General features: G+C 31.0%; 1 protein-coding gene across 1 annotated transcript in view; it reads right to left on the bottom strand.

Annotated features, from left to right (window-relative positions):
- Positions 1-2,098: 2,098 nt before the first annotated feature.
- Positions 2,099-27,186, bottom strand: part of LOC145270110 (uncharacterized) — a 27,117-nt gene continuing 2,029 nt past the window's right edge. The window contains exon 2 of the mRNA XM_080125713.1: positions 2,099-8,625. Coding sequence (XP_079981839.1) covers positions 6,235-7,188 — 954 coding nt within the window. The 5' untranslated portion in view covers positions 7,189-8,625 and the 3' untranslated portion in view covers positions 2,099-6,234. The remainder of the gene's footprint in view (positions 8,626-27,186) is intronic.

Raw genomic sequence — 27,186 nt, forward strand, 5'->3', positions numbered from 1 at the left:
CCAACCTGCAAAGGGTGTTTATTCTGAAAGCAGTTCTTAACATGGGGAGGTTGGGGCGGTAATTCTGAAAGGCATTTTCTTATTTTCACCCTCCAAACGACTTCAAAAATCCTTTGCAGATTGGACAAGCAGCACACATTGACCATTTTCTTTTTTTTGGGGGGGGGGTTGAATCAGTCGCGTTATCATAAAACGGAACTTTATGCATTATTATTAAAAAAAAAAAAAAAAAGAAAGCAAAGAAAAAACTGAAAATATTTTTTTAAATAATAGTTACTTACTTTTCTCTCCAGGACAGCAGTTAGACATTGTTTTATATGTGGGTAAAACTAGTACATTATTTTTAGTTGTACTAACTTTTAGTTAAACTCAAAAAGGTTTATTTATGTGCTTTTTTACATTCAACATTTTTCTATTTCTTTATCAAAAGGAAAAAAAAAAACTTCATTTGTTTTCGGGGTGTTTCCTTTTTGTGTGCTTTTGAGGTTTAAAATAATCAAACATAAATAATAATAATAATAATAATAATAATAATAATAATAATAATAGTCTTGATAACTGTTTATATCCATGTGTTGTCGCTCGATTTAAGCACGAAATTTAAGCAATGTAATGTTAGTGATTATATTTATTCCACAACTGGTCAGAATCAAGATGCTTAATGTAAATACATGCAAGTAATGCATTTGTCGCTTCAGGAGGGAAGAGAGAACGCCAAAAAATATATTTATTTATATCACAAGTGACGGCAGTCGTGAACAAATTTGTCAATGCAATCCCGAACAATACCGCCAAATCGACATGCCATACCATGAACAATATCATTTAATCAACACATGTTCCCGAGCAACACCGTCGACCAACATGATATGACACACTACCAAACAATCTTGTTGAATCGATACGTCACATTCCCGAACAATACCAAACAATCTCGCTGAGTCGGCATGCCATGATACAAAATGCAAGACACATTATCTGAGCAATGTATTTCAGCTGTGCCTGTATGGTACTATCGCTTCTCCGGGAGGGTTACTTGGTTGAGTAACGTCTTGGGAACGCAATCAGCTCCCTGGGGAATAAACGATATCTAACGATAGGCACATGTTGGAAACATCAACAACGACGGGTCGAGATATCGTCGGCTATAACTGTATGGCATGCGTCACTTCTTGTGTGGTCATTGCATCGTTAAAGATAGCTTTCTGTCATCGCATTCATGGGAGGAACCGCAGGCTGAAATCGAACACTTGTACAAAAATAGCGAACAAATGCATTTTTATAAAAATATATAATTTATTTAAGATTTAAAAATGAGGAGCATATTTTTATAAAACCAGCTGAAATCAGACGCATGCTATGTCGCGTCTGCCGACTCCAGAATGCAAGCGTCAACTTTCAGTCATATTTCAATTCTCTCTTTTTTCATTGAAAGAGAGAGAGAGAGAGCAAGAGAGAGAACGAGAGAGGGACATAAAAAGAGAGAAGGTATATTCATACAGGTTAAACATTGTTTTGTTTTCAAAGACACACTGTTATGTCTTAATTTATATATTTATTTTGGAAACAGATTCTGAAAAATTAATGATCTCTAATATACAGTTGTGATTTTGCAGTCCCATATTTTCTTATGTATACATCGTTCATCGTTGTTACATTAAAAAAAAATTTGTCGCAGCTTTCTTTTTTTTTAATGTTTGGATTTAATAAAAAATATCGTCTCAAGAACCCCTCCCGCAAAAAAGCTTTTCTTGGACATACAGAAACGCGCGTGCCTCTTCTGCCTTTTATATTTATAGATTATGCTCTAAAAAAAAACACAGCTCTCTCTAACCTGGATAATATTTTTTGTAGACAAAAATCCTTAGCTATAATTTTATTGGAGAAGTACACCAAGAAATGTTCACTCAATTACATCATTGGAAAAAACTTGTCAAAAAGGACATTGACCAGGTTGTGGCACATAGCATTACATAACGTGTGCCAATTAACATTCATATAAGTATTAAGACATAATTGAAACCAGCAGAAACTCTATTGGTTCATGATATCTTTTCTAAAAATGTCATTCTTGGGTGCAATTTTGTCGGCATTGATATTTCTTTTTTTTTGCTTTCAGTTTATTTTCTTCCCCCCTTTATCCCATTTCTCTGCGTGGATATATGAGAAGAAATTAGCACTATCAACATAACATAACATCTTGCTGCAGCCAAGATTAAATTCACTACACAAGTTTGTAGTGTAATTCAAATCTTGTCCGTAGCTGAATACTTGATGCTTCACCAGGGCTATCAAGGGTATTTTTTATCATGACGCCATCACTAGATGGGTTGGCGACCACGGCTTAAGAAAGACCCATCTACTCTCAAAAGAAGGATAGACCATGCCAGTTTTCCAACCTGGTATTTTACCTTGCAGTACATACAGCACCTCGGCCTTTCCAAATGGTCACCCATTTGGTACTGGCCAGGCTCAACATTGCTTAACTTCGGTGATCCGGCAAGAACCAATGCATCAACATGATTATGCCATGTAAATAATGGCGACTATGAGTATATATACAATTTGTGATTTTTCTGGTGATTCTGTTAGGCAATTTCTGATTCAGGCTTGTTTGGTTTTTCCAAAATAGTTTGTCAGTTTTGTGATTTAGGTTGTTTGTGTTTCTAGAAGTGTAAGCCATCTTGAGTTTCAGAACAGTTTCAGATGATTCGCTGTTACACACAAGTCCTGGTAGGTGACTTGTTTGTAGTAGACAGTTCCACAGAACAAAATATTCTTACCGTGTCGAAACCCGGAAAAGAACATGTGAAATTGCTCCAGAAAAAGGTTTAATATTTATGAAGCAATTCTGGTTTCTGATTGGTTTGTAGCAGAACGTGAATTAATTTGATTCGTCAGTTCTTAGCAGCATCGTTTATAAATAGAATCGTCCGACTGTGTGGGATCATACGCCATTATCACTTCAAAATATTGCAACAGTGTTGATGCACCATAATCTGTTTTGGAATTTATTTTATATTGCGGAGTGCATTAAACTAACAAAAGTAAAATGAATATACCGATTTTCACGTGTCTGTATATCAGTTGGGATTTTTTTTGCCCTCTATGAATAGAAAAATTAGTTTAAGACCTTTGTTCACTGTGTCCTCATAGTTTGCTTAAACTTATTTTCTATTTCATTCTTCAAATCTTTCAGCCACAAAGCACTTCTGTTATATTTTCTGTTAAACATTCCAAATATCACTCCAAACGTTTGTTCATTTTTCTGAATTTGGTTTTTTATTTGAGTAATTTTTGCTTTTATTAAATTCTTTGTTGAATTTCTGATCGAAACCAAACAACCTATTCTGTCTAAACTGTTCAATTCTTTTTACATATCTTTGCACTTTTTGCTACCATTCTTTGCTTTATTTCCTCTAGAACAGCTTCTGTTCCCTTTCTTTCCACAATATAATTATAATTTGTTTGGCTTTCTGTGTCTTCTTCGTACACAATTATTTTTTTAACTTTTTTCCCACATTTTTTTTTTAAAACTTTTTTCCACATTATTTTTTTAACTTTTTCCCCCACATCATTTTTTTAAACTTTTTCCTTTCTACCACATCTTGAGTTTGCTTAAACTTATTTTCTATTTCATTCTTCAAATCTTTCAGCCACAAAGCACTTCTGTTATATTTTCTGTTGAACATTCCAAATATCACTCCAAACGTTTGTTCATTTTTCTGAATTTGGTGTTTTATTTGAGTAATTTTAGCTTTTATTTGGTTGCTTGTTGAGCTTCTGTTCACTTTCTTTACACAATATGATTATAATTTGTTTGGCTTTCTGTGCTTTTTGCTATGCACGATTCTTACGATTAACGATTCCGATTAATCGTCCCACCACTACCCAATTGTTCTTTCAACCTTCTTTCAAGCAAATTCACATCCTTTCTTGGTTTCTTTATACAGAGTGGTTCACTTAAAAGTATCCCAGAAAATGTAGTAGAGAGGAGAAACATTCTTTCAATTTTTAAATTACCTGTAGTATTATTTAGAATATGTGTAGTATTATTTAGAATGTGTGTAGTATTATTTAGAATGTGTGTAGTATTATTTAGAATGTGTGTAGTGTTATTTATAATGTGTGTAGTATTATTTATAATGTGTGTAGTATAATTTAGAATGTGTGTAGTATTGTTTAGAATGTGTGTAGTATTATTTAGAATGTGTGTAGTGTTATTTAGAATGTGTGTAGTATTATTTAGAATATGTGTAGTATTATTTAGAATATGTGTAGTATTATTTAGAATGTGTGTAGTATTATTTAGAATGTGTGTAGTGTTATTTAGAATGTGTGTAGTGTTATTTAGAATGTGTGTAGTATTATTTAGAATGTGTGTAGTATTACTTAGAATGTGTGTAGTATTATTTAGAATGTGTGTAGTATTGTTTAGAATGCATGTAGTGGTATAAAAGATGGCGAAAGTGCTCCCGATTGACATCTATGCATTTCTGAGTACGTTTAACGTTTGCAGATACTGTCTGTAAGATCTTCCTTGGTTTGTAATGTATTATTTAGAATGCATGTAGTGTGTTATAAAATATGCGTAGTGTTATGAAAGATGTTGAACTATATATTTTCGGTCAGTTGTAGTTTTGTTTCTCAGTCAGATTGGTTTCTGCACAATATCAACATTTGTTGTATCCAGCCTCTTAATGTCCTTTTATAGTCAGTAAATAATTGCACTTTTTGCTACCATTCTTTGCTTTATTTCCTCTAGAACAGCTTCTGTTCCCTTTATTTCCACAATATAATTATAATTTGTTTGGCTTTCTGTGTTTTTTCTATGCACCCAATTGTCCTTTCAACCTCCTTTCAAGCAACATCCTTTCTTGGTTTCTTTATGCAGAGTGGTCCATTTAAAAGTATCCCAGAAAATGTAGTAGAGAGGAGAAACATTCTTTCAATTTTTAAATTACCTGTAGTATTATTTAGAATGTGTGTAGTATTATTTAGAATGTGTGTAGTATTGTTTAGAATGTGTGTAGTATTATTTAGAATGTGTGTAGTATTGTTTAGAATGTGTGTAGTGTTATAAAAGATGCTTGACATCTATACATTTCTGGGTAAGTTTAACAACGTTTGCAGATACTGCCTTTAGATCTCCTGATAGCGTTGGTAATGTTCTCCTTTAGTTTGTCTAGATTGTGAGTATTATTTGCATAAACATTTTGTTTTAAAGTCCCCCAAAGATAAAAAAGTTTTTTATTCATATTTGCTTGTAGAATTGAATCATTCTTTGCAATATCAGCGAATCCATCTTGTTCTTTTCCTTTTAGGTCTTTGCTGTGCAGTTTTTTTTTATCAAGCTGTATGTTTTCCATCTGGACCTTCTTCCTAGAACTGAGAAAGCACAAGAATTCATCTGGTCTGGCGGAGTATCCAGTTTTGTGCTGTTACTTGAGGTAACATCACTCATCACTCTGTTTCAAGTCAACTTCATTTTGATATCTTTAAAGAATGCATACAGGACCACCAAGGGTCGATTAAGTTAGTGGAGTACAGATTGAGGACATTCATAAAATGCAGGTGGTGTACTCGTTAGGTTGGGTCTCTTTTGGCAGTTCAGACTTTCTCATTTATTTTTTTGTTTTACTTTACTTTAATCAAAGTTCTCAGAAATCAAGGGACCCACTACCTGAGGTTGACACTTGAACTCTATATAAGATACATAGATATTCGAATGTTCCATTTAATTTCTTTATTTCTCAAACACCAAGTTTGTAAAGAAATTGAGAACATAATTTTCCTCTCCCCAATCAACCATTTTTATACGTTTCAGTATATCTTTCATTTTGGTCTCTTGGTCTTACTGGATTCCAAGACAAGAATTTATCTAGTCTGGTAGAGTATCCAGTTTCGTGCTATTACTTGAGGTAACATCACTTGGAGAAGGTGCACCCATTAATGTGAGTTAGCCATAGCGAGGAGATCTTATTTGGGCAGAGAATACTATGTGATCTGGAATATTTGGCCAAGGTTTACTTCTATGGAAAAGTATCCTCATGCCGGGTTGTTCTGGCACACCCTTGTACAGAGAGACCCGAGACACTCGAGGACAGTATCTAGTAGGCATTCAAGTTCTCTCCTATGGGCATTCAAATGTTCACACGTGTTTAATTAAACGATGATTTGTGGAACATGTGTAATATAGGCATTAGACACTTGAGGATAATGTCTAGTAGGCATTCAAGTTCTCCCCTCTGTGTGTAATTTCATGTGTGTCTTCAGATTGGCATTCTGTGAAAACGCAAATCCACAAACTTGACAAGAATAAGGTCTTTCACCTGTGTGTATGCGTACGTGAGTTGTAAGATTTCCATTCTTTGAAAATGATAATCCACAAAATTCACAAAAATATGGTTTCTCACCTGTGTGTGTTAGCATATGAGATTTAAGACTGGTAATATACGAAAATGCATTTCCACAATATTTACAAGAATATGGTTTCTCATTTGTATGTATTCGAATGTGAGATTTTAAAGCGGAACGGTCTGAGAATTCACTCCCGCAAGACTCACAAGAGTAAGGTTTCTCACCTGTGTGTATTCGCATGTGAGATTTTAGACTGGAACTATGTGAAAATCCATTTCCACAAACTTCACAAGAATATGGTTTCTCACCTGTGTGTGTTCGCATGTGAATTTTAAGATGTTCACTTCGTGAAAATGAATTTCCGCAAAAATTACAAGAGTAAGGTTTCTCACCTGTGTGTATTCTCATGTGAGATTTTAAAGCTGAACTACGTGATAGTTCAGTTCCACAAACTTTACAAGAATAGAGTTTCTCACCTGTGTGTGTCCGCATATGTCGTTTAAAACTTGAACCATCCGAAAATGTAGCATCACAATTTTTACAAGAATAAGGTTTCTCACCTGTGTGTATTCGAACATGCTTTATGAGATGTGTATTCTGTGTAAATGCCTTCCCACAATATTTACAAGAATAAGGTTTCTCACCTGTGTGTATTCGTATGTGAGATTTTAAAGTAGAATTGTCTGAAAATGCATTTCCACAAACTTTACAAGCATATGGTTTCTCACCTGTGTGTGTTCGCATGTGAGATTTAAGATGTTCACTGCGTGAAAATGTATTTCCACAATGTTCACAGGAATAAGGTTTCTGACATGCGTCTATTTGCATGTTAAACTTAAAAGACGAACTGCGTGATAATTCAGTTCCACTAACTTTATAAAAATAGGCTTTCTCACCTGCACAGATTGTTCCAAACGTTTAGAAGGATATGGTTTTATTTTTTTTTTTTCTGGAATGGATACTTCGTTTCTAAACAGCAGAATTACTTGATAACAAATCGTAATCTTCCTTTGTGTGTTGAAACTGAAATGCTGCCTGAAGATGACAAAGATGACAAGTGCTAATCACAATGCAGCCGCCCAACGCTGCACACATATAAATGTAAATGTGTCTCCCATCGCAAGATTTTTTTTTTTTACACAGTGATCACCACTTATCAAGGCCCGGAAGCCACTCAGGGATAAGGGTTATTGCAAGTACATTACGTTAGTGTCGAGATTTGATGAAGTGTTTATTTAAGGGGGTGGTTCATTAGGAATTTGTTAACATTGGACTTGAAGACATCCAAGTTGTAGTCCGGAGGGAAGCAGGCAGACGGAACAGAGTTCCACAGGCATGCAGTTCTAAGAAAGAAGCTTTGTTCATGGAATCCGCGTTTTGATTTAGGCACAGATATAGAGTGGGGGAAATTTTTACAGTGGATTCAGCTAGACGGGTGTTTTTCGTGAAAGATTGGCGAGGGGGGGCCAGAGATTGGAGATACACACTTACTGACACAAAAAATCTTCGGAATTTTTCAGATGAGAATTGATAATTCGTATTAGTTAGATCATTTAACTACTGCAGTTCTGCATCTTTTTCGTATTAGTTAGATCATTATATTGTATTTAATATGTATTTTAAATGCTGGCATGTATTATGCAGCTTTTAGAAATTGACTTCCAAACTAGCTCATATTAACAGTTCTTTGACTACCACAAATTTCTTTAAAAAAACACCATGTAGTGATCATCATCATCAACCACTATGTAGCGCTAATCATCATTATTACTATCATCGGTTTAACGTCGGTTTTAAATGCTGGCATGTGTTGAAGCGCTTTTACAAATTGACTTCCAAGCTAACTTATCTCTGCCCAGGCCTTTATTTATCCCTCTTTTTTCTGAAATCTATCCTTATCACTTCCTCCATGTGTTCAATGTAGTTTTGCAGTTCTGCATCTTTTTTTAGATGAGGACTGATTGTTTGTATTACTTTCTTTGATCGGAATATTATTCTCACATTGAGTGTTATTTTTCAAACGTTACATATTCTTGGAGTTTTTTTTGCGTATTTTGCATAAGATTCATTTACTATTTCAGTGACTCCGATCAAGATTTTTACACTTCCTTTAACGTACAATACTTACACACAGCTCCTTACACGAGATTTCTTTGAAAATTATGGGCAATATACACAGGAGTCAGATTTGTATTATTTCTGTATTCAGACATTTCGTAATTCTCTGTCGGATTGAATAGCATCCTTTCCAACAACAGTTTGAAGCTGTAAATAATGGAAAGATTTTATCAACGCATATCTTATATTTTTATACCATTTCAATAAAGTAAATACTATATTTTTATACTATTTCAATAAAGTAAATACTATATTTTTATACCATTTCAATAAAGTAAATACTATATTTTTATACCATTTCAATAAAGTAAATACTATATTTTTATACCATTTCAATAAAGTAAATACTATATTTTTATACTATTTCAATAAAGTAAATACTATATTTTTATACCATTTCAATAAAGTAAATACTATATTTTTATACCATTTCAATAAAGTAAATACTATATTTTTATACCATTTCAATAAAGTAAATACTATATTTTTATACCATTTCAATAAAGTAAATACTATATTTTTATACTATTACAATAAAGTAAATACTATATTTTTATACCATTTCAATAAAGTAAATACTATATTTTTATACCATTTCAATAAAGTAAATACTATATTTTTATACCATTTCAATAAAGTAAATACTATATTTTTATACCATTTCAATAAAGTAAATACTATATTTTTATACTATTTCAATAAAGTAAATACTATATTTTTATACCATTTCATTAAAGTAAATACTATATTTTATTACTATTTCAATAAAGTAAATACTATATTTTTATACCATTTCAATAAAGTAAATACTATATTTTTATACTATTTCAATAAAGTAAATATTTTGTTATTCATTTTCAATGATAAACAATATCTTAGAATTCATGGTATATGATTTTTATATGACAGATTTGATTGCATATGTTTTCACACAAAATACTCATACCAAACCAACTTTGTAGACAAATACCAAAATCACTCCAAGAAGCACATCAGGACATTAATTGTAAACTGACAAATGCCAGTTTATTCCTTTTTGGGAAGGCTATGAGTCGTAGATGACAAAACACATGTCAGTGGATAATTATATTTTAAAAATAATATATATATATATGATTTACTTCATTTAATCACATAAATTAATATATGAAGATATAATTTTATGCATAAATTTTCAGTATTTATTTCAACTGTGCTCAATACATAGGTAGAGCTAGGCAGCCTGACGAATTCTCACGAGAATGAAACGTGGAATATTCAGTGTAGCTTAATTACCATGTATATTTTCATAACTTACTAGATATATATATACATTTACATGAGCGTCCAAAACTAAGGGACACCATTTTAAAACCTTATGTTTGTTAGGAATAACTGTCAAAAGCTGAAATTTTGTCAACTGGTAGTCGTTATCATCCATAATAACATACTAAAATTTGAATCATTTGCAAGAATTATAACAATTATTTATTTCCAAAATAGGAACGTCCAAAAGTAAGGGACAAAATTGAGGAAAACAATGTAAACAGTATGCTGTATTCAAACATTTTTATTTCCTCTAAAGAATAAGTCTTAGTTGTAAATGTTGCATCAGCCGGCACAATGGCGAAACACCAAAACTTGATTACTCTGTGAGACAAGCTATTGTGAAGCTACACGAGGAAAAGCACACCATTAGAGAGATTTCAGAGAAAGTGAAACGTTCCAAGAGTGTTGTAGGCAGGGTTATTAAATCCTACAATGATACTGGCAAAATAGGTAGTGCTTTTAAAACCGACAGACCCCACAAAACTTTGGCAAGAGAAGATCGAATAATGCAGCATATGGCATTAAAGGACTTTTTTAAGTCTTGCACAGAAATTAAAAGGGTTATGAATAGTACCTCATGAGTTTGTGTCAAGACAGACTGTTTCTAGACGACTGCAAGAAATAAGGCTGTTTAATCGAACCCCAGGGAAGAAACCACTTGTTAGTTCGAAGAATAAAAAGAAATTAGAGTTAGCAAACAGGTATGTAATTTGGACATATGAAAATTGTGCAAAAGTATTTTTCTGTGATGAAAGCAAGTTTAAGTTATTTGGAAATGATGGAAAAAAAACAATGTAAAGAGACGTATTGGTGAAAGATTAAGTGAAAAGTGTACTAAGAAAACTGTCAAGTTTGGGGGCGGAAGTGTCATGGCATTTGGAATGTTTTCTAGCCAGGGTACAACGCCTCTTGTCCGGTAACAAACTCGTATAAACGCACAGATCTATAAAAGCATTGTCAAGATCATGTTGTGCCAATTATACAGAATTCAGGTTTAATAGAACTACCTTTATGCAAGATAATGCTCCATGTCACAAGGCAAAGGTGGTAATGAGTTAGCTTAGCGAGAAAAAAATTTCGAAATTATGGATTTGCCACCACAAAGTCCTGACTTAAATCCAATAGAAAATCTTTGGAAGACCTTGGGAGTGAAAGTTATGGAAAGAAATCCCACTAACACGGAGAATTTGTGGGTGAAGCTTCAAGAAGAATGGTTTAAAATTAGTATCGAGGATTGTCAGGAACGGATTCGTTCTTGTAGTCGAAGATGTGTAACTGTCATTGAGAGCAAGGGCTCATTTACTAAATATTGATTGTACATGTATTTTTGTTGTTGTTTTTCTCAATTCTGTTAATTACTTTTGGACATTCCAACTTTAAAAACAAATAAATAATTGTTATAATTCTTTATTTTATTCTTTGAAAATGATTCAAATTTTAGTATGTTATTATGGATGATAACGATTACCAGTTGTCAAAATTTCAGCTTTTGACAGTTGTTATTTCTAAAAAACATTAGGTTTGAAAATTTTGTTCCTTAGTTTTGGATGCTACTGTATATATATATATATATATATATATATATATATATATATATATATATGCAGTAGCGTCCAAAACTAAGGAACAAAATTTTAAAACCTAATGTATAAAAACTGTCAAAAGCTGAAATTTTGACAACTGGTAATCGTTATCATCCATAATAACATACTAAAATTTGAATCATTTGCAATGGACGCTACTGTATATATATATATATATATATATATATATATATATATATATATATATATATATATATATACAGTAGCGTCCAAAACTAAGGAATAAATATATATATATATATATATATATATATATATATATATATATATATATATATATATATAAATTGTCCAGACCAATGGGATCAAAAACTCCAACATAACAATACATTTATTATCTAAGGAACTTTTGATGCAATTGTCAATCTCAAAATTAAGTTTTAAGGAAAACAACTAAATAATATATTCACATGCATATACATAATGTGTAAAGGTAATGCTAATCTCCTCAACCAAAGATGAATTCTATAACATATTTATCAGAGCATATCCCATTAAAATACATGTAAAACACAAATTGAATTTAACATTGTAGGGATAGGACAGGAGTTGAAGCTGTGAGAAATTCCATATTCAACTGCCATATTTCTTTTAGGCCGCCTACATGGTTTGGTAGCCGGTCTGTGATGGGTTCAAATTTGAATGTGTCAAGTGATTTGACTTGGTGCCTTTTTTGTATTCATGCGTTTATTTTTCTGTCTGAGAAAGAACACGGAACGATACAGATTCAAACCAGCGGTTCCCTCACTAGGGAGCTAAGACAATTCCTTCATGGACACCAAACAGTCGGTGAATGAAGGACATATCTGTACAAGCAGAGATAACTTATTTTGCTGAACCTATTCGAATCATGGAAGAATTTCTACTACTGTTTGGCATGTTATTATTCCGATTATTGGAACTTTCTGCCTGATTATAGGCGCCATCATTCCCGCCCTGTTCTCCATGATTTTCATGGATCCTTCCAAAGGGACAATGAACTAACATTCCAACAATAGGAATTCGAACTAAAGGCTCCACGCATATGGAAGCAAATCAGACCACCGTTTTGCAAAAGGTTATTACCAGAACCAAAGAACTTTCGTTGCTGTTACTTGTGAAGAAATTTTGAGTTTAAAGGTATGGCTTTTGTTTGTGGAATTCATTTGCTTTTTCAGGGAGAAAATCGTGTGTGTAAGAAAGAAATTTCTTACAAAGCTTAGCCAATTGTTATGTAGTAGGTGGAACACAGAAAATTATCTGTCTGTTGATCTATCTATCTATCTATCTATGTGTTAATTAACAGATTAGATTAAAGTACATGGAAAATACATCTTCATATTATATGTATATTTTTAAAGGTATTGTAAGAAGTATGGCATGGTTAGCTTGAAGCATTGTTAAAGAATGAAAGGTATTTTTGAAGGCTTATAATGTAGGAATGTACAGTCGTTATGGTTGGTTGGTTGTTTTTGTTTTACGGCATATCAACCCTTTTCAGGTTATTTAATGCCGAATCCAAAGATTTTGAAAAAAACATTTTTAATAGAGTATATTTTTTGTTTTCAAGTCGGTTTCTATTTAACCCATAGTTAGGACCCTAACAGGTACTACCACTCCAGATCAGAGTGAACCTGGGAACAATGGCAATTAAAGGGTGGCTCCACACTCCCCAAAGCTCGCAAGCTGGGGCCTCATCACTGGATTTTTAAAAATATTTTTTTATTTATTTACCTGAATGTTTTTTTTTTTTCAACTGTGTATGGTATTGTAATTGTCTGTATTTTTTAGATGAGTTGTTTTCATTGATTGAGATTGTCGGACTGACTTCCTCATCTTGGTTGTTATTGTCACAACGTTTCGGCCGTTTTGCCCTCCGGCCTTCGTCAGGTGAACGGTTTGTTAGGAGTCTCGAACCCAACCCTTTATTATTATTACGGGGGTACCGTGTTCGGACTCCAGCTAGGCTTTGGGACATAGTTGCTGATTCTCTGTTTTTCAATGTTACTTTTTTCACTGCCTTCGTTCAGGATTGAACTCAGCACCTTTGGGTAACTGCAAACTTTGATACAACGAGTGGTCCTAGACGTTGTATCAAAGTTTACAGTTACCCAAAGGTGCTGAGTTCAATCCTGAACGAAGGCAGTGAAAAAAGTAACATTGAAAAACAGAGAATCAGCAACTATGTCCCAAAGCCTAGCTGGAGTCCGAACACGGTACCCCCGTAATAATAATAAAGGGTTGGGTTCGAGACTCCTAACAAACCGTTCACCTGACGAAGGCCGGAGTGCAAAACGGCCGAAACGTTGTGACAATAACAACCAAGATGAGGAAGTCAGTCCGACAATCTCAATCAATGTGTATGGTATTTATTCCATAAGTCTTTTCGTGTGGGCCTTCAAAAATACCTTTTATCCATTAACAATGCTTCAAGCAAACAACACCATACTTCTTATATGTATATTTTGATGGAGCGTTTTGTCGCCATCCAGCATATAATACTTGCTATTCCCAAAATGGCCCAAAACTGAATTCGTCTTAAATTCGGCAATCCCACAAAAACAATTATTTCAAACTGATTATGCCATATTCAAATTTCACTTTAACCTTTATCCTCGAGTGGGCTCTGGGCTTGATAAGTGGTGACTCCTATGTAAAAAGAAAAACGTTTAAATCGAAGTCTAAAATTAGCCCCTTTATTTAGCAAACCTAAGAAACACATCCTTTTAAGAAAAAGTGTCACTATTCTAAGTGAAAACTTATTTTAAATATTATTTTCGGCAATAAACTGTAGAAGTACCAAAAAATATTTCAATAAAAAAAAAAAAACACTGGCTCAATTGTAGTATAGAGAGCCTTGGAATATTTGTTTTTCCATTGGCTTTGGTACAATTTTTTATATTGAAATATTTTTTGTACTTCTACAGTTTATCGCCGAAAATGAAGACGACATTTTTTTTGCGCACCTGTTGTTAAAATCCGAGGGAGAAATCAGTATTTTTAACTATGACTGAAGCTTGAAATAACAAAAATTTAAACTAGATAGTTATTTTTCGGTTTCATATGAATTAATTTGTTCTTGACCTTCAAAGTTGCTTTAATAAAAAAAAAATGTCTCATTAAAATTATTTACTTATTTGAAAAAAAAACTACATTAAGGTGAAAATGACACAGGTAAAAATGGTATGGTAAAATGATAAAATAGATTAATAGATTTAGGTGAAAATGACACAGGTAAAGATGGTACGGTAAAATGATAAAATAGATTAATAGATTCAGGTGAAAATGACACAGGTAAAAATGGTACGGTAAAATGATAAAATAGATTAATAGATTAAGGTGAAAATGACACAGGTAAAAATGGTATGGTAAAATGATAAAATAGATTAATAGATTCAGGTGAAAATGACACAGGTAAAAATGGTATGGTAAAATGATAAAATAGATAAATAGATTCAGGTGAAAATGACACAGGTAAAAATGGTATGGTAAAATGATAAAATAGATTAATAGATTTAGGTGAAAATGACACAGGTAAAAATGGTACGGTAAAATGATAAAATAGATTAATAGATTCAGGTGAAAATGACACAGGTAAAGATGGTACGGTAAAATGATAAAATAGATTAATAGATTCAGGTGAAAATGACACAGGTAAAGATGGTACGGTAAAATGATAAAATAGATTAATAGATTCAGGTGAAAATGACACAGGTAAAAATGGTACGGTAAAATGATAAAATAGATTAATAGATTCAGGTGAAAATGACACAGGTAAAAATGGTATGGTAAAATGATAAAATAGATTAATAGATTCAGGTGAAAATGACAGAGTTAAAAATGGTATGGTAAAATGATAAAATAGATTAATAGATTTAGGTGAAAATGACACAGGTAAAAATGGTACAGAAAAATGATAAAATAGATTAATAGATTCAGGTGAAAATGACACAGGTAAAAATGGTATGGTAAAATGATAAAATAGATTAATAGATTCAGGTGAAAATGACAGAGTTAAAAATGGTATGGTAAAATGATAAAATAGAGTAATAGATTCAGGTGAAAATGACACAGGTAAAGATGGTACGGTAAAATGATAAAATAGATTAATAGATTCAGGTGAAAATGACACAGGTAAAAATGGTACGGTAAAATGATAAAATAGATTAATAGATTTAGGTGAAAATGACACAGGTAAAAATGGTATGGTAAAATGATAAAATAGATTAATAGATTCAGGTGAAAATGACACAGGTAAAAATGGTATGGTAAAATGATAAAATAGATTAATAGATTCAGGTGAAAATGACACAGGTAAAGATGGTACGGTAGAATGATAAAATAGATTAATAGATTCAGGTGAAAATGACACAGGAAAAGATGGTACGGTAAAATGATAAAATAGATTATTAGATTCAGGTGAAAATGATACAGGTAAAGATGGTATGGTAAAATTATAAAATAGATTAATAGATTCAGGTGAAAATGACACAGGTAAAAATGGTATGGTAAAATGATAAAATAGATTAATAGATTTAGGTGAAAATGACACAGGTAAAGATGGTACGGTAAAATGATAAAATAGATTAATAGATTTAGGTGAAAATGACACAGGTAAAAATGGTATGGTAAAATGATAAAATAGATTAATAGATTTAAGTAAAAATGATACAGGTAAAAATGGTATGGTAAAATGATAAAATAGATTAATAGATTCATGTGAAAATGACACAGGTAAAAATGGTACAGTAAAATGATAAAATAGATTAATAGATTCAGGTGAAAATGACACAGGTAAAGATGGTACGGTAAAATGATAAAATAGATTAATAGATTTAGGTGAAAATGACACAGGTAAAAATGGTATGGTAAAATGATAAAATAGATTAATAGATTCAGGTGAAAATGACACAGGTAAAGATGGGACGGTAAAATGATAAAATAGATTAATAGATTTAAGTAAAAATGATACAGGTAAAAATGGTACAGTAAAATGATAAAATAGATTAATAGATTCAGGTGAAAATGAAACAGGTAAAAATGGTATGGTAAAATGATAAAATAGATTAATAGATTCAGGTGAAAATGACACAGGTAAAAATGGTACGGTAAAATACTAAAATAGATTAATAGATTCAGGTAAAAATGGTACGGTAAAATGATAAAATAGATTAATAGATTCAGGTGAAAATGACACAGGTAAAAATGGTATGGTAAAATGATAAAATAGATAAATAGATTTAGGTAAAAATGACACAGGTAAAAATGGTACGGTAAAATGATAAAATAGATTAATAGACTCAGGTGAAAATTACACAGGTAAAAATGGTACGGTAAAATGATAAAATAGATTAATAGATTTAGGTAAAAATGACACAGGTAAAGATGGTACGGTAAAATGATAAAATAGATTAATAGATTCAGGTGAAAATGACACAGGTAAAGATGGTACGGTAAAATGATAAAATAGATTAATAGATTCAGGTGAAAATGACACAGGTAAAAATGGTACAGTAAAATGATAAAATAGATTAATAGATTCAGGTGAAAATGACACAGGTAAAAATGGTATGGTAAAATGATAAAATAGATTAATAGATTCAGGTGAAAATGACACAGGTAAAAATGGTACGGTAAAATTATAAAATAGATTAATAGATTTAAGTAAAAATGACACAGGTAAAAATGGTACGGTAAAATGATAAAATAGATTAATAGATTCAGGTGAAAATGACACAGGTAAAGATGGTACGGTAAAATGATAAAATAGATTAATAGATTCAGGTGAAAATGACACAGGTAAAAATGGTACAGTAAAATGATAAAATAGATTAATAGATTCAGGTGAAAATGACACAGGTAAAGATGGTACGGTAAAATGATAAAATAGATTAACAGGTTCAGGTGAAAATGACACAGGTAAAAATGGTACAGTAAAATGATAAAATAGATTAATAGATTCAGGTGAAAATGACACAGGTAAAAATGGTATGGTAAAATGATAAAATAGATTAATAGATTCAGGTGAAAATGACACAGGTAAAAATGGTATGGTAAAATGATAAAATAGATTAATAGATTTAGGTGAAAATGACACAGGTAAAGATGGTACGGTAAAATGATAAAATAGATTAATAGATTTAGGTGAAAATGACACAGGTAAAAATGGTATGGTAAAATGATAAAATAGATTAATAGATTCAGGTGAAAATGACACAGGTAAAAATGGTATGGTAAAATGATAAAATAGATTAATAGATTTAGGTGAAAATGACACAGGTAAAAATGGTACGGTAAAATGATAAAATAGATTAATAGATTCATGTGAAAATGACACAGGTAAAAATGGTATGGTAAAATGATAAAATAGATTAATAGATTTAGGTGAAAATGACAGGTAAAAATGGTATGGTAAAATGATAAAATAGATTAATAGATTCAGGTGAAAATGACACAGGTAAAAATGGTATGGTAAAATGATAAAATAGATTAATAGATTTAGGTGAAAATGACACAGGTAAAAATGGTACGGTAAAATGATAAAACAGATTAATAGATTTAGGCGAAAATGACAGGTAAAAATGGTATGGTAAAATGATAAAATAGATTAATAGATTTAGGCGAAAATGACAGGTAAAAATAGTACGGTAAAATGATAAAATAGATTAATAGATTTAGGCGAAAATGACAGGTAAAAATAGTACGGTAAAATGATAAAATAGATTAATAGATTTAGGCGAAAATGACACAGGTAAAGATGGCATGGTAAAATGATAAAATAGATTAATAGATTCAGGTGAAAATGACACAGGTAAAGATGGTACGGTAAAATGATAAAATAGATTAATAGATTCAGGTGAAAATGACACAGGTAAAAATGGTACGGTAAAATGATAAAATAGATTAATAGATTCAGGCGAAAATGACACAGGTAAAAATGGTATGGTAAAATGATAAAATAGATTAATAGATTTAGGCGAAAATGACAGGTAAAAATGGTATGGTAAAATGATAAAATAGATTAATAGATTCAGGTGAAAATGACACAGGTAAAAATGGTACGGTAAAATGATAAAATAGATTAATAGATTTAGGCGAAAAGGAAAGGTAAAAATGGTATGGTAAAATGATAAAATAGATTAATAGATTTAGGCGAAAATGACAGGTAAAAATGGTATGGTAAAATGATAAAATAGATTAATAGATTTAGGCGAAAATGACAGGTAAAAATGGTATGGTAAAATGATAAAATAGATTAATAGATTCAGGTGAAAATGACACAGGTAAAAATGGTATGGTAAAATGATAAAATAGATTAATAGATTTAGGTGAAAATGACAGGTAAAAATGGTATGGTAAAATGATAAAATAGATTAATAGATTCAGGCGAAAATGACACAGGTAAAAATGGTATGGTAAAATGATAAAATAGATTAATAGATTTAGGCGAAAATGACAGGTAAACATGGTATGGTAAAATGATAAAATAGATTAATAGATTTAGGCGAAAATGACAGGTAAAAATGGTACGGTAAAATGATAAAATAGATTAAATAGATTTAGGCGAAAATGACACAGGTAAAAATGGTATGGTAAAATGATAAAATAGATTAATAGATTCAGGCGAAAATGACAGGTAAAAATGGTATGGTAAAATGATAAAATAGATTAATAGATTCAGGCGAAAATGACAGGTAAAAATGGTACGGTAAAATGATAAAATAGATTAATAGATTTAGGCGAAAATGACACAGGTAAAAATGGTATGGTAAAATGATAAAATAGATTAATAGATTTAGGTGAAAATGACAGGTAAAAATGGTATGGTAAAATGATAAAATAGATTAATAGATTCAGGTGAAAATGACACAGGTAAAAATGGTATGGTAAAATGATAAAATAGATTAATAGATTCAGGTGAAAATGACACAGGTAAAAATGGTATGGTAAAATGATAAAATAGATTAATAGATTTAGGTGAAAATGACACAGGTAAAGATGGTATGGTAAAATGATAAAATAGATTAATAGATTCAGGTGAAAATGACACAGGTAAAAATGGTATGGTAAAATGATAAAATAGATTAATAGATTCAGGTGAAAATGACACAGGTAAAAATGGTATGGTAAAATGATAAAATAGATTAATAGATTCAGGTGAAAATGACACAGGTAAAAATGGTATGGTAAAATGATAAAAAAGATTAATAGATTTAGGCGAAAATGACACAGGTAAAGATGGTATGGTAAAATGATAAAATAGATTAATAGATTTAGGTGAAAATGACACAGGTAAAGATGGTATGGTAAAATGATAAAATAGATTAATAGATTCAGGTGAAAATGACACAGGTAAAGATGGTACGGTAAAATGATAAAATAGATTAATAGATTAAGGTGAAAATGACACAGGTAAAAATGGTATGGTAAAATGATAAAATAGATTAATAGATTCAGGTGAAAATGACACAGGTAAAAATGGTATGGTAAAATGATAAAATAGATAAATAGATTCAGGTGAAAATGACACAGGTAAAAATGGTATGGTAAAATGATAAAATAGATTAATAGATTTAGGTGAAAATGACACAGGTAAAAATGGTACGATAAAATGATAAAATAGATTAATAGATTCAGGTGAAAATTACACAGGTAAAGATGGTACGGTAAAATGATAAAATAGATTAATAGATTCAGGTGAAAATGACACAGGTAAAGATGGTACGGTAAAATGATAAAATAGAGTAATAGATTCAGGTGAAAATGACACAGGTAAAAATGGTACGGTAAAATGATAAAATAGATTAATAGATTCAGGTGAAAATGACACAGGTAAAAATGGTATGGTAAAATGATAAAATAGATTAATAGATTCAGGTGAAAATGACAGAGTTAAAAATGGTATGGTAAAATGATAAAATAGATTAATAGATTTAGGTGAAAATGACACAGGTAAAAATGGTACAGAAAAATGATAAAATAGATTAATAGATTCAGGTGAAAATGACACAGGTAAAAATGGTATGGTAAAATGATAAAATAGATTAATAGATTCAGGTGAAAATGACAGAGTTAAAAATGGTATGGTAAAATGATAAAATAGAGTAATAGATTCAGGTGAAAATGACACAGGTAAAGATGGTACGGTAAAATGATAAAATAGATTAATAGATTCAGGTGAAAATGACACAGGTAAAAATGGTACGGTAAAATGATAAAATAGATTAATAGATTTAGGTGAAAATGACACAGGTAAAAATGGTATGGTAAAATGATAAAATAGATTAATAGATTCAGGTGAAAATGACACAGGTAAAAATGGTATGGTAAATGATAAAATAGATTAATAGATTCAGGTGAAAATGACACAGGTAAAGATGGTACGGTAAAATGATAAAATAGATTAATAGATTCAGGTGAAAATGACACAGGAAAAGATGGTACGGTAAAATGATAAAATAGATTATTAGATTCAGGTGAAAATGATACAGGTAAAGATGGTATGGTAAAATTATAAAATAGATTAATAGATTCAGGTGAAAATGACACAGGTAAAAATGGTATGGTAAAATGATAAAATAGATTAATAGATTTAGGTGAAAATGACACAGGTAAAGATGGTACGGTAAAATGATAAAATAGATTAATAGATTTAGGTGAAAATGACACAGGTAAAAATGGTATGGTAAAATGATAAAATAGATTAATAGATTTAAGTAAAAATGATACAGGTAAAAATGGTATGGTAAAATGATAAAATAGATTAATAGATTCATGTGAAAATGACACAGGTAAAAATGGTACAGTAAAATGATAAAATAGATTAATAGATTCAGGTGAAAATGACACAGGTAAAGATGGTACGGTAAAATGATAAAATAGATTAATAGATTTAGGTGAAAATGACACAGGTAAAAATGGTATGGTAAAATGATAAAATAGATTGATAGATTCAGGTGAAAATGACACAGGTAAAGATGGGACGGTAAAATGATAAAATAGATTAATAGATTTAAGTAAAAATGATACAGGTAAAAATGGTACAGTAAAATGATAAAATAGATTAATAGATTCAGGTGAAAATGAAACAGGTAAAAATGGTATGGTAAAATGATAAAATAGATTAATAGATTCAGGTGAAAATGACACAGGTAAAAATGGTACGGTAAAATACTAAAATAGATTAATAGATTCAGGTAAAAATGGTACGGTAAAATGATAAAATAGATTAATAGATTCAGGTGAAAATGACACAGGTAAAAATGGTATGGTAAAATGATAAAATAGATTAATAGATTTAGGTAAAAATGACACAGGTAAAAATGGTACGGTAAAATGATAAAATAGATTAATAGATTCAGGTGAAAATTACACAGGTAAAAATGGTACGGTAAAATGATAAAATAGATTAATAGATTTAGGTAAAAATGACACAGGTAAAGATGGTATGGTAAAATGATAAAATAGATTAATAGATTCAGGTGAAAATGACACAGGTAAAGATGGTACGGTAAAATGATAAAATAGATTAATAGATTCAGGTGAAAATGACACAGGTAAAAATGGTACAGTAAAATGATAAAATAGATTAATAGATTCCGGTGAAAATGACACAGGTAAAAATGGTATGGTAAAATGATAAAATAGATTAATAGATTCAGGTGAAAATGACACAGGTAAAAATGGTACGGTAAAATGATAAAATAGATTAATAGATTTAAGTAAAAATGACACAGGTAAAAATGGTACGGTAAAATGATAAAATAGATTAATAGATTCAGGTGAAAATGACACAGGTAAAGATGGTACGGTAAAATGATAAAATAGATTAATAGATTCAGGTGAAAATGACACAGGTAAAAATGGTACAGTAAAATGATAAAATAGATTAATAGATTCAGGTGAAAATGACACAGGTAAAAATGGTATGGTAAAATGATAAAATAGATTAATAGATTCAGGTGAAAATGACACAGGTAAAAATGGTATGGTAAAATGATAAAATAGATTAATAGATTTAGGTGAAAATGACACAGGTAAAGATGGTACGGTAAAATGATAAAATAGATTAATAGATTTAGGTGAAAATGACACAGGTAAAAATGGTACAGTAAAATGATAAAATAGATTAATAGATTCAGGTGAAAATGACACAGGTAAAAATGGTATGGTAAAATGATAAAATAGATTAATAGATTTAGGTGAAAATGACACAGGTAAAAATGGTACGGTAAAATGATAAAATAGATTAATAGATTCATGTGAAAATGACACAGGTAAAAATGGTATGGTAAAATGATAAAATAGATTAATAGATTTAGGTGAAAATGACAGGTAAAAATGCTATGGTAAAATGATAAAATAGATTAATAGATTCAGGTGAAAATGACACAGGTAAAAATGGTATGGTAAAATGATAAAATAGATTAATAGATTTAGGTGAAAATGACACAGGTAAAAATGGTACGGTAAAATGATAAAACAGATTAATAGATTTAGGCGAAAATGACAGGTAAAAATGGTATGGTAAAATGATAAAATAGATTAATAGATTTAGGCGAAAATGACAGGTAAAAATGGTACGGTAAAATGATAAAATAGATTAATAGATTTAGGCGAAAATGACAGGTAAAAATAGTACGGTAAAATGATAAAATAGATTAATAGATTTAGGCGAAAATGACACAGGTAAAGATGGTATGGTAAAATGATAAAATAGATTAATAGATTCAGGTGAAAATGACACAGGTAAAGATGGTACGGTAAAATGATAAAATAGATTAATAGATTAAGGTGAAAATGACACAGGTAAAAATGGTACGGTAAAATGATAAAATAGATTAATAGATTCAGGCGAAAATGACACAGGTAAAAATGGTATGGTAAAATGATAAAATAGATTAATAGATTTAGGCGAAAATGACAGGTAAAAATGGTATGGTAAAATGATAAAATAGATTAATAGATTCAGGTGAAAATGACACAGGTAAAAATGGTACGGTAAAATGATAAAATAGATTAATAGATTTAGGCGAAAAGGAAAGGTAAAAATGGTATGGTAAAATGATAAAATAGATTAATAGATTTAGGCGAAAATGACAGGTAAAAATGGTATGGTAAAATGATAAAATAGATTAATAGATTTAGGCGAAAATGACAGGTAAAAATGGTACGGTAAAATGATAAAATAGATTAAATAGATTTAGGCGAAAATGACACAGGTAAAAATGGTATGGTAAAATGATAAAATAGATTAATAGATTCAGGCGAAAATGACAGGTAAAAATGGTATGGTAAAATGATAAAATAGATTAATAGATTCAGGCGAAAATGACAGGTAAAAATGGTACGGTAAAATGATAAAATAGATTAATAGATTTAGGCGAAAATGACACAGGTAAAAATGGTATGGTAAAATGATAAAATAGATTAATAGATTTAGGTGAAAATTACAGGTAAAAATGGTATGGTAAAATGATAAAATAGATTAATAGATTCAGGTGAAAATGACACAGGTAAAAATGGTATGGTAAAATGATAAAATAGATTAATAGATTCAGGTGAAAATGACACAGGTAAAAATGGTATGGTAAAATGATAAAATAGATTAATAGATTTAGGTGAAAATGACACAGGTAAAGATGGTATGGTAAAATGATAAAATAGATTAATAGATTCAGGTGAAAATGACACAGGTAAAAATGGTATGGTAAAATGATAAAATAGATTAATAGATTCAGGTAAAAATGACACAGGTAAAGATGGTACGGTAAAATGATAAAATAGATTAATAGATTCAGGTGAAAATGACACAGTTAAAAATGGTACGGTAAAATGATAAAATAGATTAATAGATTCAGGCGAAAATGACACAGGTAAAAATGGTATGGTAAAATGATAAAATAGATTAATAGATTTAGGTGAAAATGACAGGTAAAAATGGTATGGTAAAATGATAAAATAGATTAATAGATTCAGGTGAAAATGACACAGGTAAAGATGGTACGGTAAAATGATGAAATAGATTAATAGATTCAGGTGAAAATGACACAGGTAAAAATGGTATGGTAAAATGATAAAATAGATTAATAGATTTAGGTGAAAATGACACAGGTAAAAATGGTATGGTAAAATGATAAAATAGATTAATAGATTCAGGTGAAAATGACACAGGTAAAAATGGTATGGTAAAATGATAAAATAGATTAATAGATTCAGGTAAAAATGACAAAGGTAAAAATGGTACGGTAAAATGATAAAATAGATTAATAGATTCAGGTGAAAATGACACAGGTAAAAATGGTATGGTAAAATGATAAAATAGATTAATAGATTCAGGTGAAAATGACAAAGGTAAAAATGGTACGGTAAAATGATAAAATAGATTAATAGATTCAGGTGAAAATGACACAGGTAAAGATGGTATGGTAAAATGATAAAATAGATTAATAGATTCAGGTGAAAATGACACAGGTAAAAATGGTACGGTAAAATGATAAAATAGATTAATAGATTCATGTGAAAATGACACAGGTAAACATGGTATGGTAAAATGATAAAATAGATTAATAGATTCAGGTGAAAATGACACAGGTAAAAATGGTACAGTAAAATGATAAAATAGATTAATAGATTCAGGATAAAATGACACAGGTAAAGATGGTATGGTAAAATGAGAAAAGTCGGGTTATTGGTCAGTGAAGGATCAGGTGGTCTGTGTCTTGAGGGGTTCTTTGCATTTGGTTCGATTGGAAAGTCTATTTGTCCTCACCTGTGTTTGTTTAGTGCAGTCTGTTAGTGTCTTGTTCTGATCCAGTTTGCAACTACCCACTTTTTTCTAATATTTGTAACAAAACCTGGAAGGGGCAAAATTAATTTTTCAATAATGTCCTCACCTTTCGGAATATTGTTTCTCCATTCCTCCGTCTCTCTCAACTAGGTGGGGATTTTTGAGTTGTAGAAAGTCTTTCGGTTATTATATTCTTGGTCTACTTTGCGACCGAGGCAACAACGTGTTGGATAACATTACATAGCGAGGCTGCTTCAAGTTAACTCAACGTCCACATTCTAATCTTTATCTATTTTTTCATAGTTCTTTTCAGAACTAATTAATATCTAGTTTAATTGTTTTGTCATTTATTTCTAACTTCAGCAATAGTTTAAAATACTGATTTCTCCTTCGGATTTTAACGACAGGTGTGTGAAAAAATGGCGTCTCCATTTTCGGCGATAAACTGTAGAAGTACCTATTTTTTAATGTGGACTATTATTCTCATCTTTCTTAATTGTTGTTTCATGACGCTTCAGCCAACTATTCCTCTTTCAAAGGCCAGAGGAATAGTTTTTTTTTACATTTTAACCCCAAACAAGGCACATTGCTACTTTGATGTAGGAGGCTACTATTAGAGACACAGGCTACGGGGGTACTAGGTGGGGAGTTGGGCAGCAAGATGTCGGTTCACGTTACACTTGAACTTCTCCATGTCAGTACAGTTGGGGAAGCTGGAACCTGGCAGGGATTTCCAAAGTCTAGCGGTTCTGGGAAAGAAACTACTGGAGTAGAAGGCTCTCTTACATCTAGGGATCTCTACTATGAAGGGGTGGGATTTAGCTGTTTGTCGGGTTTGTCGGAGGTATTTACATAGAGGGGGTACAAGTGCTTGCAGCTCGTCAGAACATACACCATTAAAGTACTTGTAGAACAGGAAGACGGATGATACATTACGTCGATGGAACAGAGGCTGAAGCTTGGATGATAGTTCAGGACCTATTAGTTTGGTGACTCTCTTTTGAACCTTGTCTAGGAGTGAGAGACTAGTAGCAGATGAACTGGCCCAAATATGACAACAATACTCAATACATGGGCGAATAGTACCCTTATAGAGGTATAGGATAATTTCAAGGGTCAGTAGCTTTCTAGCATGGTAGAGACAACCTACCTTTTTCGCAGCGGTCCTGGCAATGCTCTCAATGTAATTGTTCCAACTCATGTTTCCTGTGAACGTTAGGCTGAGGAGTTTAAAAGATGTGCTTTCAGATAAAGAGTCTTTAGCCATTGCTATTAGTGGTAGAGAAGGTTTCTTGTAATTATTGAAGGAAACAAGTTTAGTCTTGGCAGCATTGAATGTGACCATCCATTTTTGTCCCCATTCCACTACAGATTGGAGATCATCCTCTAGTGTTTCTGCCATTTCTTTAGATATGTGTTCATTCGTTTTCCTGTTGTGTCTTTTATAGAGCGTGGTGTTATCAGCATATATACCCATCTCACAGACAATTTTGTCAGGGAGGTCATTTATGAATATTAGGAATAATAAAGGTTCAAGGATAGACCCCTGAGGCACTCTCACATTTATATCATATTGTTTAGATGTACGGCCATCAAGGACAAGCTAGATTTTCTCTTATCTAAGAAGGATTTAATTATGTTAAGTATTCTTCCAGTGATACCATATAATCTGATTTTCCTGAGAAGACCTTCATGCCATAACCTGTCAAAAGCCTTAGATATATCTAGAGCTACCACTCTACCCTCCCCTGCTTTGTCAAGTGAATGGTATATACGCTCAGAGATTACAGTTAGAATGTCTGCTGTGGAACGGGATTGCCTAAATTCATGGTTGATTGAAACGTTGTGAAACAACAACTAAGAAAGATGAGAATAATAGTCTGCAGTAAATAAATAAATTAATAAATAATACTCATCTCAATAATGAATTCCAATTAAAAAATATATATATATATATATATATACAATTTTTTATATTGAAATAAACTTATAATTTACTTTTCAAATATCCAAATTGTCTTATGACAT

The sequence above is a fragment of the Euprymna scolopes genome, chromosome 46, assembly GCF_053919585.1.
Source record: "Euprymna scolopes isolate OS-2025 chromosome 46, ASM5391958v1, whole genome shotgun sequence".
In the NCBI taxonomy this organism is placed as follows: domain Eukaryota; kingdom Metazoa; phylum Mollusca; class Cephalopoda; order Sepiida; family Sepiolidae; genus Euprymna; species Euprymna scolopes.